This window comes from Morone saxatilis, unplaced genomic scaffold (assembly GCF_004916995.1).
Source record: "Morone saxatilis isolate NCDOM2014 unplaced genomic scaffold, NCSU_SB_2.0 Contig20, whole genome shotgun sequence".
NCBI classification, from domain to species: Eukaryota; Metazoa; Chordata; class Actinopteri; family Moronidae; genus Morone; species Morone saxatilis.
Window position 1 is genome coordinate 22637589 of NW_023339763.1, and position 15400 is coordinate 22652988.

Consider the following 15400-nt stretch of genomic DNA (forward strand, 5'->3'; position numbering starts at 1 on the left):
AGGTTTGTGAAGAGCCATTGTGAAGCTCAGTGTGGTCGTCTGGTCGTCACCATCTTGGCCCTTATGTATGTTGGTACAGTGTGAACATAAGGCTTGATAAGGAGCCAATAATGAATTAGTCTGAGCTACTATGGGACGAACTGGAATACAAGTTATTAATAATAATAATAATAATAATAATAATAATACATTTTATTTGCGCTTTTTTGGATACTCAAAGACGCTTTACATAAAAACAACATAAAATAATAAAAACACTAAAAACACATCAGACTAAGCTAAACATTCAAAGCATGAGGATGAGCATAAAGCTAATAGACGGGTGTTTATAGGGGCTTTTATCTTTTTGTTAATACTACAATCTTGAAAGAGAAGTCATATGGAATTTGCTTTGTTCTGAAGGATCACAAGTCGAAAATGTTGGCAAAATATTCAATTTCTAGACATACAGTTTTACATAAATTACATTTATTTTGACACAGTAGGCAGATTGGTATGTAATTTGGGATTTAAAGCCTCACAAACTAATGCTAGGTCAATCTCACAGTCTAGTTAATTTCTCTACTGGATTTAATTTACCAATATTTATACTAATAATGTGTGATAATGAAACAGACTTAAATTTTATTATAAGTATTGACAAAAATGCGAACACTGTCATTTAAGCTACATACTGAATCATATCCTTAAACATCCTGAGTGGATTTTATACCACTTTATAATGTGCATTCTATGAAAACAACCCCATTCGCAACCCTTCCTGTTGTCCTCAATACCAACCATGAGAAACAGAGAAGGAGGTTATGTGTAACGTGTGTATGTGTGTCGGTGTGTGTGTGTGCATGTGCACTCTGGCTGGTCTTTTGTTTCCTCTAACAAGGGCGGAATGAGTCTAACCGTTACATCATCCTCTGCTCACAAGGAGTGGAGCGAGGTCCTCTGAATCACTGAGTTTGACAACATATCTTTGTGGGCCATGGCCCTGAGTTTGCTTTGTCCAGAATGACAATTATACAGTGCCAGTTACAACCAATCTCATGTTGATTTTTATAGCAAACTCCTTGAATAAAAAAGCAAATTATTGTCACTAATAATCTCTGGATTCGGCTGTTAGTCAACCCTGTGCCTTTAAAGGACAACGCTGCCCGGTGCGGTCTTCAGTGTAGTGCTGCAGTTGATGGATAGGGTCCCACTGGGGGAGGGAATTCATCTCTATGCATTTCTGTTGGTCCTTTGTGAGCGAAGGGGGTGAGTGGGCAGTAGGAGCATATTGTGTCACGATGCTCAGCTAGCAGGGCGGATTGCAGGCAAGTGAAGGAGGGATGGATAGATGGATGGACGGATGGTTAAGAGCAGAGACAAAATGATGAGCAGATCCCTCCCCCCCCTTGCCCCCTCCAGACGGTTTCTGTCACGTCACAGTCTGAAGGTAGAAGCAGCTGAGACACATCAGACGTACGGCAACACGCACAGTGAGCTGGCCTAAAGACTGGCCGAGAGAGGCGTCAATCTTCATCACACACGACCGCACGCATACATGCAAGCCCACTGCTCTCATTCACCCGCACACTAAAATCACAGCTTTTATAACTGTGTCGAGATGAGAGGGGGAACCTCTTCACAGCTGTTAAAGTCAGACTGATTGGCCGTGATTATTGTCCAAGGAGGGACACGCCTCCCTTCTCTGTTCTAAATACTATTCATAACAGTTTCAGTTGTGCATAATATTTCCAGCGTGCACAGCCATTAAATGTCTGTCCTCTGGCTGTTTGTATGAGGAGAGAGAGCTTTTTTGTTAAAGGGATGTTTACAGTGGAAGCCCCGAAAACAAACAAAAGGCAGGAAAAAGGAAAGATGGTGGAAATCAGGTTGATGATACCATCGGAAAGCTATACTGGTTGAACATGAAACCTTTTACTAACATATATATGAAAAGTATTATTTTCTGAACTAGAAAGATCGAGGCAGCGGTAGATCCACAGCAACTAACATTAGTTCCAAACTAATGCACTAAAACACCAAAGTCAAAAATAGCAGCTCCTGTGTTCAGCGAGATAAAATTACTGTTTTTGTCAATGGAGTCTGGTGGCTTTGAAGAGAGCATGCTAGCTTCAGTTTCTCATTAAAAAGGCCAGTCTGACTGAGGTAAAGTGCTGAAAATATTATCCATTACACCTGTACCTACAACAACCCCCAAGCTACAGCCCAACGCTTTAGGGTAAGCACACAGAATCTAACTCTAACATCACAGTCAAGGAACAAGAACCAAAACACACATTTGAGTGGACTTCCCCTTTAACAATCTCTGAATAACTTTAAATGCTGTTAATCATTGTACACCCAACAGCAGTTGAAAACTGGGACAGTTTTTGGATGGCTCCCAGCTTGTATGGTTTTGAACTCTCCATTAATAGTAAAATGTACAGGAGCTGGAAGCTCAGTGTGCGACAAGGCGGGACAAAATGCTAGGTTGTAGATAAACCATATGGACTGGCACAGTGGGACAGTAGTGCTGAAGTCAATAAAGTTGTTTTCCTGGTGTCTGGATGCAGACTGTATCATGTAGTCACTGGCCTGCAGGGCTGGGAGAGGGCTGAGGGGAATGGAGTGGAAAAGAGGGGAGCTGGAGGCCATTCAAGAGAGACATCAAGTAGGGCAGAAGCCATGGACAGTCCAGTGTCAAACTGCCTGGATGAGAACAGTATAGATATAGAGTATGTACTGAAAAACAATCCTGTTAAAAGGAAGAAGAAATGAGGTTTTAAGAAAGTGGCTACTTTATTAAATACACATGCTTGTTAAGGCAAACAGCCATTTCCTTTCAACAACAAACTGTGCGGCTGCAACTCAATATAAACAGCATGTGGACAGGGTCAACGAGTCCTTTTACTGTTGAAGTACACATTTCAAAGTGCAACTTAAGTAACTTTGAATGTAACATTGTTTTTTTTGTTGCCAGCCACAGTGGGTCCATAATATCATAAATGTGTGCCCCCAGGCAATTTTTATACAATACAGAGTACGATCCAGTAAACCAAAAAATAAGACGTCAATAAAACATGCAGTCCACAGCAGTTCTATGAGCCAAAACACCTTGTCAGTGCGCCAGGTCAGAGGAGAAAGGCCAGAGGCATTCCAGCTACCAGGAGTCCCGCAAATAACAGCTCAGTACGACGGCGATGGCAGAAAGGTGCTTGTGAACACTGCTCTTAGGATGAAAATTGAAAAATCTCATTACAGAGTCAGAATTCAGTATGGATCTGTGGATGTATCCAGCCTTGTGGCAGTGCTACAGACTGTGGCAGTTCGGGCTGTCATATATTGGTGAATGTACGGTAAGGATGGTAAGACATACAGAAGATGTGATCGTTTAATTAAAAAAGTACATTGGATACAAATTTGGCATGAACTCAGGATGTATTGTTTCAAACATCTTTGTATCAATAAAAACAATATTTATAATTAATAATATATATATGTTATTAATTATAAATATTATATAGAGGCCCTATGCCTTTATTATTTAGAAATGTAACCATAATGATAATTTTTTCCTTTATATTAAGATTCATTCCTCATCTCTTAACTGTTTCTCAAGCTGCATAAGAAGAAAGAAAGACAATTCAAGTGAGAATTAGGGTCATTTACCCATAAGACACATCACACACCCCACACACCCAAACACTCTGTCCACTATACTTTCAATGGTTGAATTACATTGTGTTGAAAAACTCATTGAATCACAGTGCATCACAATAGGGGTGAATCATATCGTATCCCACTGGGACCTGCTTCATATAGTTGCTTTGAGATGGGCATTGGCCTCAGTGATAGTGATGCACATCCCTAATGTATAGGTGCTCAACGCCACGCTCTACCTTCCACTCATTGTCAGTTTACAGTCTAAGGAGCACCTTCAGCATCGAGTGGAGGAAAGATCAGTATGACTTATGCTACTGAGCCAGCATGGACCCAAACACATTCCCTAAGGAGTGTTTCCAGCCATGGCTCAAAGGATTCAAGGTGTTCTGAAGGTTTGGGACAAGGTTGATCAGTACCAATAAATCTACCATAACCTTTTAAATCAAACAAAGCCTTGTTGTGGTTGATATACACACAGCTGTGGTCCTTTTCATTCTTGAGCATTTGTCACAAACTGTATTTTATCTAATAACAAAGAATGATGACAGTTGATGCAGAAACAAGATTAATAAGACTACTGTGATACTGTACAATCCCCTCCATCAGCAGAAGAAACAGTTTCTGAAGGGCTGTATAAGATTTCAGTTACAATTTTAAAATTACAAGTAGTCTGCCTCCCACAGGCACAAAGATTGAGCCCTCCTTGTTCTGGCAGCCTGAAGATTCCGGACCAGTTATCGTGTGATGGCAACAGCTTATCAATCACATTGATTCTTTCAAAAGGCTCTATCCATAGTGGTGGAGGCGGAGAATGGAAACTACCAGCCCATCAGCTATTGTCCTTATACAACTTTCATGCAAGAGGCCTCAAATACTCTTTACTGATTATTAACTTGATATGGAAATAAACAGTACAAAAAGTAAGAGGCTGGATATTTTTTGTTGTCCAAGTTAAGAGGTACAGCCACCCTGAAGTTGTTGACTCCTTTCCGGACTGCCTTACAGCTCAAACTAGAACCACACTGGCCACAAAGTCAGAGGATCACCAAAGTCTGCAGGTTTAATCCTCTGGGGACAATGAATGTGTGTCCAAAATGTCACGTCAATCCATCCAATAGTTGTTGTGTATTTCAGTTTGGACCAGGGTGGTGGCCTGACTGACCAACACCGCCATCCATAAAGCTATGCTCTACCATGGCTAATACATTTTTAAGCTTATCCAGGTTTGCCTGAGTATTCTTGAAATCAGGAGACTTTATTTGAACTGAAGGAGCTCCATCAGAAACCAGTAAAAGCTGAGAATTGGATTCTGAGCCTGGTACCATGTGACAAGATTAAAGCTGGGATTAAAATCCTTGTAGATGTCTGAATCTGAATTTACTGACACTTACAGCCCAATTACATGCAATCCTGTCTCTTTATATTCCTGCAGTGACCCTGCATTATACTGTGTCCTCACACGCCATAACGAATATACACGTGTGAGTGAAAGTAGCTGTGCTGATTCACAGTGAGTGCACATAGTTCATTTAACGTGTAATTTCTAGACACTTTACCTCAAATCACCATAAAATAACACGTCTGCATTCACCGTAAGTTAGTCCCACTGGGAGCTGAACTGCTGTCAGATTTAGCGGCATTCTCTGCTGAGCTGGAATGATCACAGTATGTTATTTGTCACAAGTGTGCAGCGGCAGGTAAACCAAGAAATAAATGAATGTAAATGTTCAGACTGGAGTTTCAGTAAGAATGAAAAATATGCATACCTCTCTACATCACAAAGCACTGAAATGTGACAGTTACCACACAGATCACATTGCATATCCAGAGCGAGCTCAAAGACCCATCACAAAGTAAGAGTACAGGGGAAGTCTGACAGTCTGCTTGTCAGGTTACATTAACAGTAGTTTATTAGCAACAGCTAGGATTTGGAAACCTCGAACCCACTGGTTTCCAAACTATGGTACGTGCACCTCTGGTGGTACACAGGGGAATCCCTGAAATATATATATTTTTTTGATGAAATAAATTAATTTAAAAACATATAGGCCTACCGGTAATTATAATAATACTATCAATTATAGAATATAGAAAAATTTGGAATGAAAATATGTAAACTATGGGACTGCTAAAATGTAATTTAAAATAACGTTTTTTTTTGTTTTTTTTTGTTTCAATATCAGCATATCACGTAGTCAAATTAACAATCCTATTGTCAAAGGTCTATTGGGAAGAAAAGTTGAGCTCTGGTTATTTAAAAGGTTCTGCTCAGGATCCAACAGTCAACGATAAATCATCTTCTTATAAGGAATAAAGCTGCTTCCTGAAAATTTCTCAGGTGGTGTAAAAAGTTTGTCCTAAACTCTTTATCAGCACTTCAGAAAATGTGGAACCCTTATAACAACAATCATTTCTTATTCAATAATAAAATCTTAATCCAATTCATGTCAATGCCTAAACGGCTGAAAAAAACCACCCCCCTTTGCCAAAACAACTGTCAGGGAACCATGCAAATAGTCTGAAACACCAGTATCAGAAGAAAAAAAAAAGTGCCACGCAAGTGCTGCACTGAATGCAGGCACACTCCTCTTTGGCCTTTTGTGACTATATGAAATCCTAATGTTTCCACAACAAAACCTCGCATGACTCAAATTCTCCTTTGGCAAGGTTTTTTATTATGGAAATGAAAGAAAACCCTGCCTCAGTCCAGTACACTGCACACAGAATGTGTGAGGCTTGATGCAGAGTGCAGAACTTCTGGTGGCTTTTTAACACCAACATACTCCTGAACTTCTTCAGGTGAACCTAGGCAACACAACATATTAACAATAACTGTACAGCTGTAACAGGTGCATCCTGAACTGAGTGAATATGTGGGGAATGTACAAAACTCCATCCATCAGTCATGATGAACGTAAAATATGTATTTGAGGAAACTCTCTCTGAATGCTTAACTGAGCAGCAATGTTTGCATTCATCAAAAATACTTAAGTATTTATATCATGTCTGAATCATCTGGGCAACATAAACAGAATACATTTATGACCGATTCATTAAACAAGCAAACATGTTGGTTGAGACAATATAACACATAAATATACTGACACAGGGAACAAATACAGATTAATTAATCCCCTAACAAAACAAAGAAGACGGGAGTTTTCGCTCTGGGTTCCGTTCACTCGAGCGAGGCAGGGGCTGTGCTGTTGAATACTAAAACCACAGAGCAGCAAACACCCAAGCAAAACAAAAAGACAGGGATACTTGAAAGCAGTATGAAAACCACGCAGGGTGAGACAGTCATGCTGCTCCGTGCCAGTATGACCAGCCAGCACACACAGCTGGGATAACAAAAAGAGGAACAATCTACTGACTAGACAGTTGATATTAGCTCACATTAGCTTTCTTTATGCACAGTGAATAGATGGATTCTGTGGTGTAACCTAAGTTACATCAACAAATAATCTGCAGGTGAAGCAGATCTAAGCTTTATAGAAAACTCTGTCGCTCTGCCCTCCCGACAGCAGCGTGTGAATAAATTTAGCTGACTGCTGACCCCTTCTGGAGTCTTAACATAATGACGAGTGAGAAAGGTAGCAAATGGATCTGGTGAAAGAAAAATCATCTCAAAAGACAGAACAATTCTATCTTTACAACCCTTGTGCAAAAAAGAGCACCAATAGCACTGTGAATCCTAAAATCAATTATGTCCCATTTAAGGAACACTCATAGACAGCTGGTGGACTCAAAATGGTCAAAATCAAAGCAGCAGAGGTCTAGATATCCTGGCTTTTAGTCCCTAGTATGGGTCAAGCACCAAAAACACTAGATCCTACATTTCCCATATTGCAACTCAGCAGTCCATTTCATCAGACCCTCCTAAATACACACTTGCTGGTTGTAATGCAGACTTTCAGTTAAACAATGTAAGTCTGACGCCCACGCTGAGATAACGCCGATGACATCATCAGGGCTATTTTTTCCTTCCAGACCCACAGAAGATATTATACAACTGTGTTCACAGGCTGTACAGTAGTCAAGCATGTAAAATTGGTGGAATGTCCCTTTAATTGTTCTAATCTAATTCTAATTGTAGGGTTCACATTTAACTCTTGGGTCTTTTTTAAAAAAAGTATGCCACTATCAATTACTATACACAGCTTTATACTCTGACAAACTACAATATAACAGCCTAGACACAGTCTGTTTTGAAGAATCTACAAGCTACACAAACATTTTAGCAGTTTTTTTTTTTTAAAGTTTGGGAATTTTTAAGAGATTGCAAGTTGCTCAAAAAAAAGATAAAGAGATACAAAACAAATATATGGGAAAGAAATTGAAAAACTCTATAATGAAAAAAGGATCTATGAGGAAATTGCACCGAAGAGCTGCTGGCAAAGTGGCGAGCGAATAAAATAAAGTCAGAAAGTTCCCTGGACTGAGCTCCACAACTAGATGTCCACTGGTAGTTAAAGCCCGAGAGGTACTTTAATGTCAGAGTGCAATTTTAAAGATTATATATAACAACTACTTGCTATGTAATGAGATGCAATGATGAGTCATGGTGACCTAAGCTGAGAATGATGTCGCACTCCCTCGGCCTGTGTTGCTATCGCAGCCTCTCTGTGCTTTATTTACAAAGCCACTGGCCACACGTTAGTGCATGTGAGTCCCTCTGTGTGACTGAAAATGGTCATTTGTGATGGTAAATTTTGGATTTTTATTTCGACCAATCCAGAGTTTGTGATTGTTGGAACCATGGAAAGACTATCTGTATTTGTGAGTTTCTTTTGGTTTCTGTCCGCTTTGAATGACATTACAATGATATGCAAGATAAAAATACTGTTTTTGTCTATGGAGTCTGGTGGCATGTGATATTACGGCTGTTTCTGTAGGTATCCTTTCCATAATGTTGTCAGACACTGAGTATAACAATCTGAGTCTGTCAGTGGCAAAAACAAGCACTGTTAGTGGATGTACTTTGACGGATGGATTTGTCCCCAATGATCAGACAATATTTTCATCTAACTCTTTGAATTAAGGCTTTATTTCAACCAAACAAACATTGGTGATTGTTGGAAAGAAAGTGGAAACACAACAAACACAATTTTGGTGAGTTTTTTTTGTTTCCTGCCTGTTGAAGTGTGTTTTACGATTATCAGCAAGGTGAAATTGCTGGTTTTGTCTATGGAGTCTGGTGGGCTATAGTGCCCGTTGTTTTGGTGTTAGATGCTGGTGCTCTACTGCAACATCTAGCAGCAGTGAAATTTGTATATAACCTTTAACAATATTAATAAGCTCAATCTAAAAAAAGGCTAGAGCAGCTACCTATTTATTCTTTTTTTCAGCAGGTAGACAAGTAGCAGTTAGATCTACAAGTGACTTCAACCAATTCTACACAACAAACCTCAGTGAGCTGAGCTGTGTGAAGCTGGAGTGATTGAGGTCATGCTGAACTGGGTATTCAAGAAGATATCAAACAAATGCAAATCATCAATCATCAACAGCGAAAGAGATGAATTCAGCTTGACGTCAATCGGAAAAAGGCATGTGAGTCATACTTCTGTTTTTATGAACATCATCTTTCCATTTCTTACCCAACACTGCAGGGGAATAGCTACAAAGAACATAAGTCTGGGAAGTTCAAAGCTTCGTGGACACCATGATTGGCATCCGTGGTGCTGTAATTTTATACAACACACTGCTCTGGGGGCCATCAGCCGAGCCCCAGATTGAATTCCTCATCATTTTGGACATATGTGATTAGTCATTAATGTGGTGCAGTCTTTAAGGAGAGAAGTTCTTTACCTGAATGGTGCCAAAGTCCACGTTTTCATAGTGGAAGTGAGCGCACTCTGCCAGTTTGGGGAAGTGGCCCTTGGTGAAGCTAAGTCTGGAAACATGACACACACACACACAGTTTGGTTGGCACTTCATCCTCTGCTCATGATAACACCTCGGAGTGTTTGTGTGTGACTGGTATAAGAGGGAGAGTGCAGTGCAAACAGAGGGAGTGAAAGGAGGAGGAAGACACAGAAATAGACTCGGGGAATGGAAGGAACTCAAGCAAGAAACAGAGGCGATAAACAGCCAGTTAAGAGCGATAAATAGAGATGAACAGAGGGAAGAAGAGATGTGAGAGAGGTGGAGGAGACAGGCAGAGGCAGGTGTGTGTGTATATGTGTGTGTAAGTGAACGCGTGCGTGTCTACTCACTTCTTGACATTCTTGACCTTCATGCTGGCCGTGCTGCTGCTGCAGGAGCGCATGAGGGGCTCCGTCCTCAGCTCGGGGATCTCTGCGCTCCTTGCCTAAACACACAAACACACGCTAGCATCAGCCATCCAGCTGGTGCACAAATAAACTCATATATTTATATATATATTTTTTTTTTTTCTCAAATAGATAGTATATATATAATAGTATATAATAGATATAATAGAGTCATTTTATTAGAAACATCACTGACTATCACTTTGTGAAATGGCTTGTGAACTGGGTGATAACGTGAGTACATGTGATAGTGAAGTGTAGAGTTCAACAGATTTAAGTAATCTCCAACCTTATGTGGAAGCTTTATTCAGACGAGCCAGTAAGTAAATTTCATATCAAACCTGTATGATATATAGTCAGACACAGATGCAAGTTAGTGTACAAATGTAGAAGAGGCTAAGTAAAGACAGTTAGGTCAAGAGGTATACTGATAAAACCATTTGAAAGTATTAAACCTGTCCACTTATCTTTTGATATTTACCAAATATATATTCAAAAGAGTTGGGAGTCTGATCAAATATCATCATTGGGTGCCAGTACTGACTTAATTCACTTATCAGATATTGGACTCAGATCACTGATCCGAGTACAGATCCAGATTCCATAGTCTGATGTTTTTATGACCGCTGTCTGGCTTATCTGGGGAGTTTAGACTGCTGTTTATATGTGTGTAAGGAACAGCAAGTATAGAGAGGGAGAGAAGGAAAGGAGATAAAAGACGAATGGATGTACAGAGAGGGGGCAGACTGGTTGCTTTGGGACTGCAGTCATACTTATGGTACCTGTCTGGTTGTGTGAAAGTCTCACAGAGAAATCACAAGGGCTGAAGATGGGTATCAGCAGATATCCAAATTCAAGTATTGGAATCAGATTGGAAATGAAGATCTCTAATAAAACCCCCTCTCTTTTCTCTTCCTTTAAAATGGTATCATGTATTTGATGACTCATCTGGACCTCCAATCGCTTCAAATGTGATTTGGAGCAACTAAGTACCTCATCCATCATATTAAACCTGCCTCGACTGTTAGCTCTTCAAGTGTGGGTCGTGCAGCCAGGAAAGCAATATTTTAGTAGTGTAGTGCAATAGTGTGCATTTGGATGTCAGTTGGCAAACATTTTTAACCACACTTCCAAAGAATGTGGTTCAGGTCCAAGTTATTCAATTCTCTCTCATCCTGCTCATCCTCATTCACTTGAATGAGGCCACTCTGTTACAGCAGTAGGGGGGTGCCAACACAGAGGGCTCCAGGAAAAAAAAGGCTCAGCCTTTGCTAGAACGCAGCGCAATGTCATCTGGCAAGGTGCTGCAATGACCAAATAAATAAGTGCAAGCGTACATTCCTTGTAGATTATTATGAAGCATGAACCAGGGTTACCACTCTTTTTTCCGGCACCTTTCCAGGAGATTTTCCAGGAGCTTTTCTTAATAATACAGGACAGCACTTGCTCACAAACGGTGATTAGCCATAGGTCATCGTAGGGACACTTTACCTCAAGATCATTCCACTGAGAGATAAAATATTTGCTAACTTTTGAGACTTGCAAAATTCATCCTCATAATATCATAATCCTCTGTGTAGGATATTGGCGCCTTATAAGCGGATCTCCAAACTGACCTCCTGGATCGTATTTTGTATTCACAAGGATACCTGAAGCGACACCCCCCCACCAAACACTCCCTGGCATTTTTTTAAATGCAGGGCTGTTTTTAGTCTGAACGACAAGTAACAAGGACGGTGAGGGAACTGTGGGTACAACTCTGAAGAGAACTATTGGCCAATTCAATTTGAAGGATTTAATTTAAATCCATCCATTCATTCCATCCATTTGATGGGAACATTTGTCTTCAAGGAATACCTGTCTGTCTGTTTCGGAGCAATATTCTCTTCTAACTCTGTAAATTAAGGGTTTATTTTGACCAAACCACAGTTGGCGATTGCTGGGAAGACTGGAAAGACTAAAAAAGTTTTATTTGATTCTGTCCAGTTTGTAGTAGTAGTTTTATGATTATCTGCTAGGTAAAATTACATCTTTAGTAAATGGAGTCCGGTTGGCCAACTTGCAGGTGTTCTAGTGAAACATCTAGTTGATAATTTCATATAACTTCTAATCAAATAGACTTCACCTAGCTATGTGAACTGCAGAGACCTTTGCTTGAAAGCAGCACATTCAGCTTCTTTCTTGTAATTTATTACTCTGTTTACGGTGGCAAATGCCTTCTCACTATGTTGCTGGAACACAAATTCTGTTTGTCAGTGCTCATTTTAATTTTGTCCTACATGAGATCATAAAGCTGTCCCTAATCACATGGAGGAGTCTGAGCATCAAGAATTGCTTTAAATTACAATTTACTAACATTACATTGGCAAGATAAACAATTACCTCTTGCTATTGTTTGTTGAAATGGTTATCACGTGCTCAAATAACTAAGTTCATGCTGAGACATGATATACACTGCCCATATGTTACAGCGACAGGCCAAAACATCCACTGCACACAGGGTTTCGTGAAAACTCAGTCTCTCTCCTTGTTGTTAGTATTCCTTACCAAAGCCACTCATCTGCTTCATTTAGCTTAAATGAGAGTGAAAATCAAACGCAGCTGTGGTCAACTAAACAGCTACAGGACCTAGGGAATCTATTATGGTGCAAGCTGATTTTATCTGAAAGCAGGTTGTTGGACGACACCCGGGAGACAAAATAACCAAAAATGAACGAAGGAAAAAAGATAAAGAGATACAAAACACATCTACAGGAAAGTAATTGAAAAACTCCATGAAGCAAAAAGGATCTGTGGGAGAACTGCATCAAAGAGCCGCTGGCCAAGTGAGGTGTGAATAAGATAAAGTCAAGGTGGACTAGAGCTGTGAAAGTTTCCTGTATTCAGCTTGTGACTCTGCAGCCAGACGGTCAGTGACAGTAAAGGTGGTATGCAGACGAGGCCGTGGTTTTAAAGATAGCCGAGACAGACTACACCCCCTCTATCTGAGGTGATAACTGGAAGAGGCTGAAAAAGCAACAAAGGAGCAGCAGTTCATATTAATTGCTCATATATAGCCGATAGACAGAAGAATCAATTCATGGTTTAAGAAATGTTTCAAGCAAAGATGCCAAACTTTCTCACTGGAGTGGATATGCTCCCTTCTTCTGTTTATGTTATAATAAACTGAATATCTTTGGGTATTGGACTGTTAGTCAGACAAAACAAGACATTACGGGAAAATATATTTTTTTGGGTTAGTTGTTAGGGTAAGAGTAAGGGTCTGGCTAGTAGAGGTTATGGTAAGTCTCCAGGAAAGTAATTTAAGTTTGTGTGTGTCTGTGTGTGTGTTACAATTAGGTTAAGATTAAGGTTAGGATAAAAGTTAGTGTTAGGCACTTAGTTGTGAAGGTTAAGGTTAGGGTAAGGGGCTATGGAATGCATTCTGACAATGATCCCTACAAGTATAGTAACAAGAAAAAAATCATCCTTATAAATCGTGTCTGCGTGTGTGTGTGTATGCGACAGCCACAGGCATATTCCAAATGCTCTTCTGACTGTGTGACTGATGCTGTAAATTAATGTGAAAGCTTAAGATGAAAACTCAGTCAAGCCCATTCCTAATCCATGATCTAAACGCTGTATTGTCATTGCAAATTTATAATTATTTACTTTTCATTTCATCAGTATGTTACAGGGATTATGGGAATTCTTTCTGCCTTGCTCTGCAGTCGAAACAGAATAAGATCTATGTACACAGTGCAACAGGGCGTTGGTGTGACAGCTTACACTAAGTTGCTTCTCATCACCTCCTTGAACCACCGGAGACATTCATAATGCATGCCACTCCAGTACAGAGTCCCTCTCGTATCAAATATTGAACAAAGAAAAGCAGACATGCAGCATTAAAAGCCCCGCCTCTGTGATCAATATTCATTAGCCTGGTGAGATTGTTGTTTCTCTTTCTCTCTGTTGCCCGATCGAAGTGAGCACTTGCGATAGGGCTCCAACCACGCGCCGACCACGGGTGGCTCGGCATGTTACCATGGAGACGGCCTCATTTTCACCGTGCTGTTGATGCAAGAAGCGAGACCCGTAGCAAAGATGGGAGGAAAGGAAATAATGAATGATGCTGTCTGGTGAATGGAATCCAGTGTGGAGAGATAAACAGATGACACAGGAGTACACAGATGGCAGGTAGATGGCTATCTATGCAAAGAGTTTGGGGTAGGGTAGCTTTAGGACGCCAGCAGTCACCTGCATTAATCATGAATGTGTGATAGTGTTACAGAGGAGACGCAGTTTCGATAGGAGAGAGAGACAGAACTCATCAAACCTGCTGGGCTGAAAACAGACGCTGATAAGAATGTGACAGGCAGCAAACAGCTGATCAAGGCGTGTGGTGTTATCAATGGATCTGACATGTCAGGAACGACAGTGTAACACTGATAGGAGCTTCAGTTGACCCGGGATGAGAGCAGGACACTGATGAATGCACCGGATGTATTCAAAACAGAGACTGTCTATAGAATAGGGAACATCACAATGACTTGTGTGTGTGTGTGTTTGTGTCTCACCATGGCACTGATGGTTTCCTCCCAGTCGGGTCTCTCTCTGGGATGGATGTGAGCCAACTCAGGCACAATATCGTCGTCCTCCAGGTGACGTCCAGGCCTCAGGCCCCTACAGCCAACACACACACACACACACACACACACACACACACACACACACACAAAGTTAGAACTAAATTAATTTCAGTTCCACTCTGATGGAGTGGCTTTAGGGCTGCAACTCACAATTACTGTTATTACTGGCTTATGTTTACTGGTGATTATTTGGTTGCTTAATCAATTAATCGTTTAGTCTATAAATTGTATCACAATTTCCCGGATCCCAAAGCAACGTCTTGTTGTTTTGTACCAAGAGGGACGCTTGAAGTCAGCCAGAGTTGGGGGTACTGAGACAATGTCAGTCTATATAACAACATCATACCAAATGCTAAATAAATGACATTCAGAGTTTTTGCATAAATTTGAATGTCTGTGGTAATTTACAGCATGTTATAATAATTAATTTTTATTAATTTTCTTTTGATTGACTAATCGCTTAATTGTTGCAACTCTACTTAGCTTGATGTCAAAGCAAGTTCAAATGTATGTGTCAAACACCTGAAACTCAATGTTTGCAGGAACCATGGTAAAGATCTAAATGTAAGGGGGAACTAAACATTTTACAAAAATCTCATTTTAGGAAAACTGTCATAGTATAAAGAGCAAACCACCATACACATAAAAAAGTTACAAGTTAAAGAGTTGACTTTATGCAACCAGAACACACTGGTAAAGAAACAGAACATATTTTCCAAGCAACCGACTTTATAAAAGTTTTCAGCTTTAAGTCAAACTCAAACTCTTCAGTTTCGAAATAAACCAATGATGATAGTTTATTTTACAATTGACTTTTCTTCTTTAGAAAAATGTGAATCTTTAAGTTTTAGAACTACT

At 40.1% G+C, this 15400-nt stretch overlaps 1 protein-coding gene across 1 annotated transcript in view; it reads right to left on the reverse strand.

Moving 5' to 3' along the window:
- LOC118331245 (rho GTPase-activating protein 32-like) overlaps positions 1–14576 on the reverse strand; it is a gene marked incomplete at its 5' end in the record, with an annotated part of 44067 nt that extends 29491 nt beyond the window's left edge. The window contains 3 exon segments of the mRNA XM_035666048.1: positions 9451–9535; positions 9858–9952; positions 14471–14576. Of these exon segments, the coding sequence (XP_035521941.1) occupies positions 9451–9535; positions 9858–9952; positions 14471–14576 (286 nt within the window).
- Between the last annotated feature and the right edge of the window lie 824 nt (positions 14577–15400).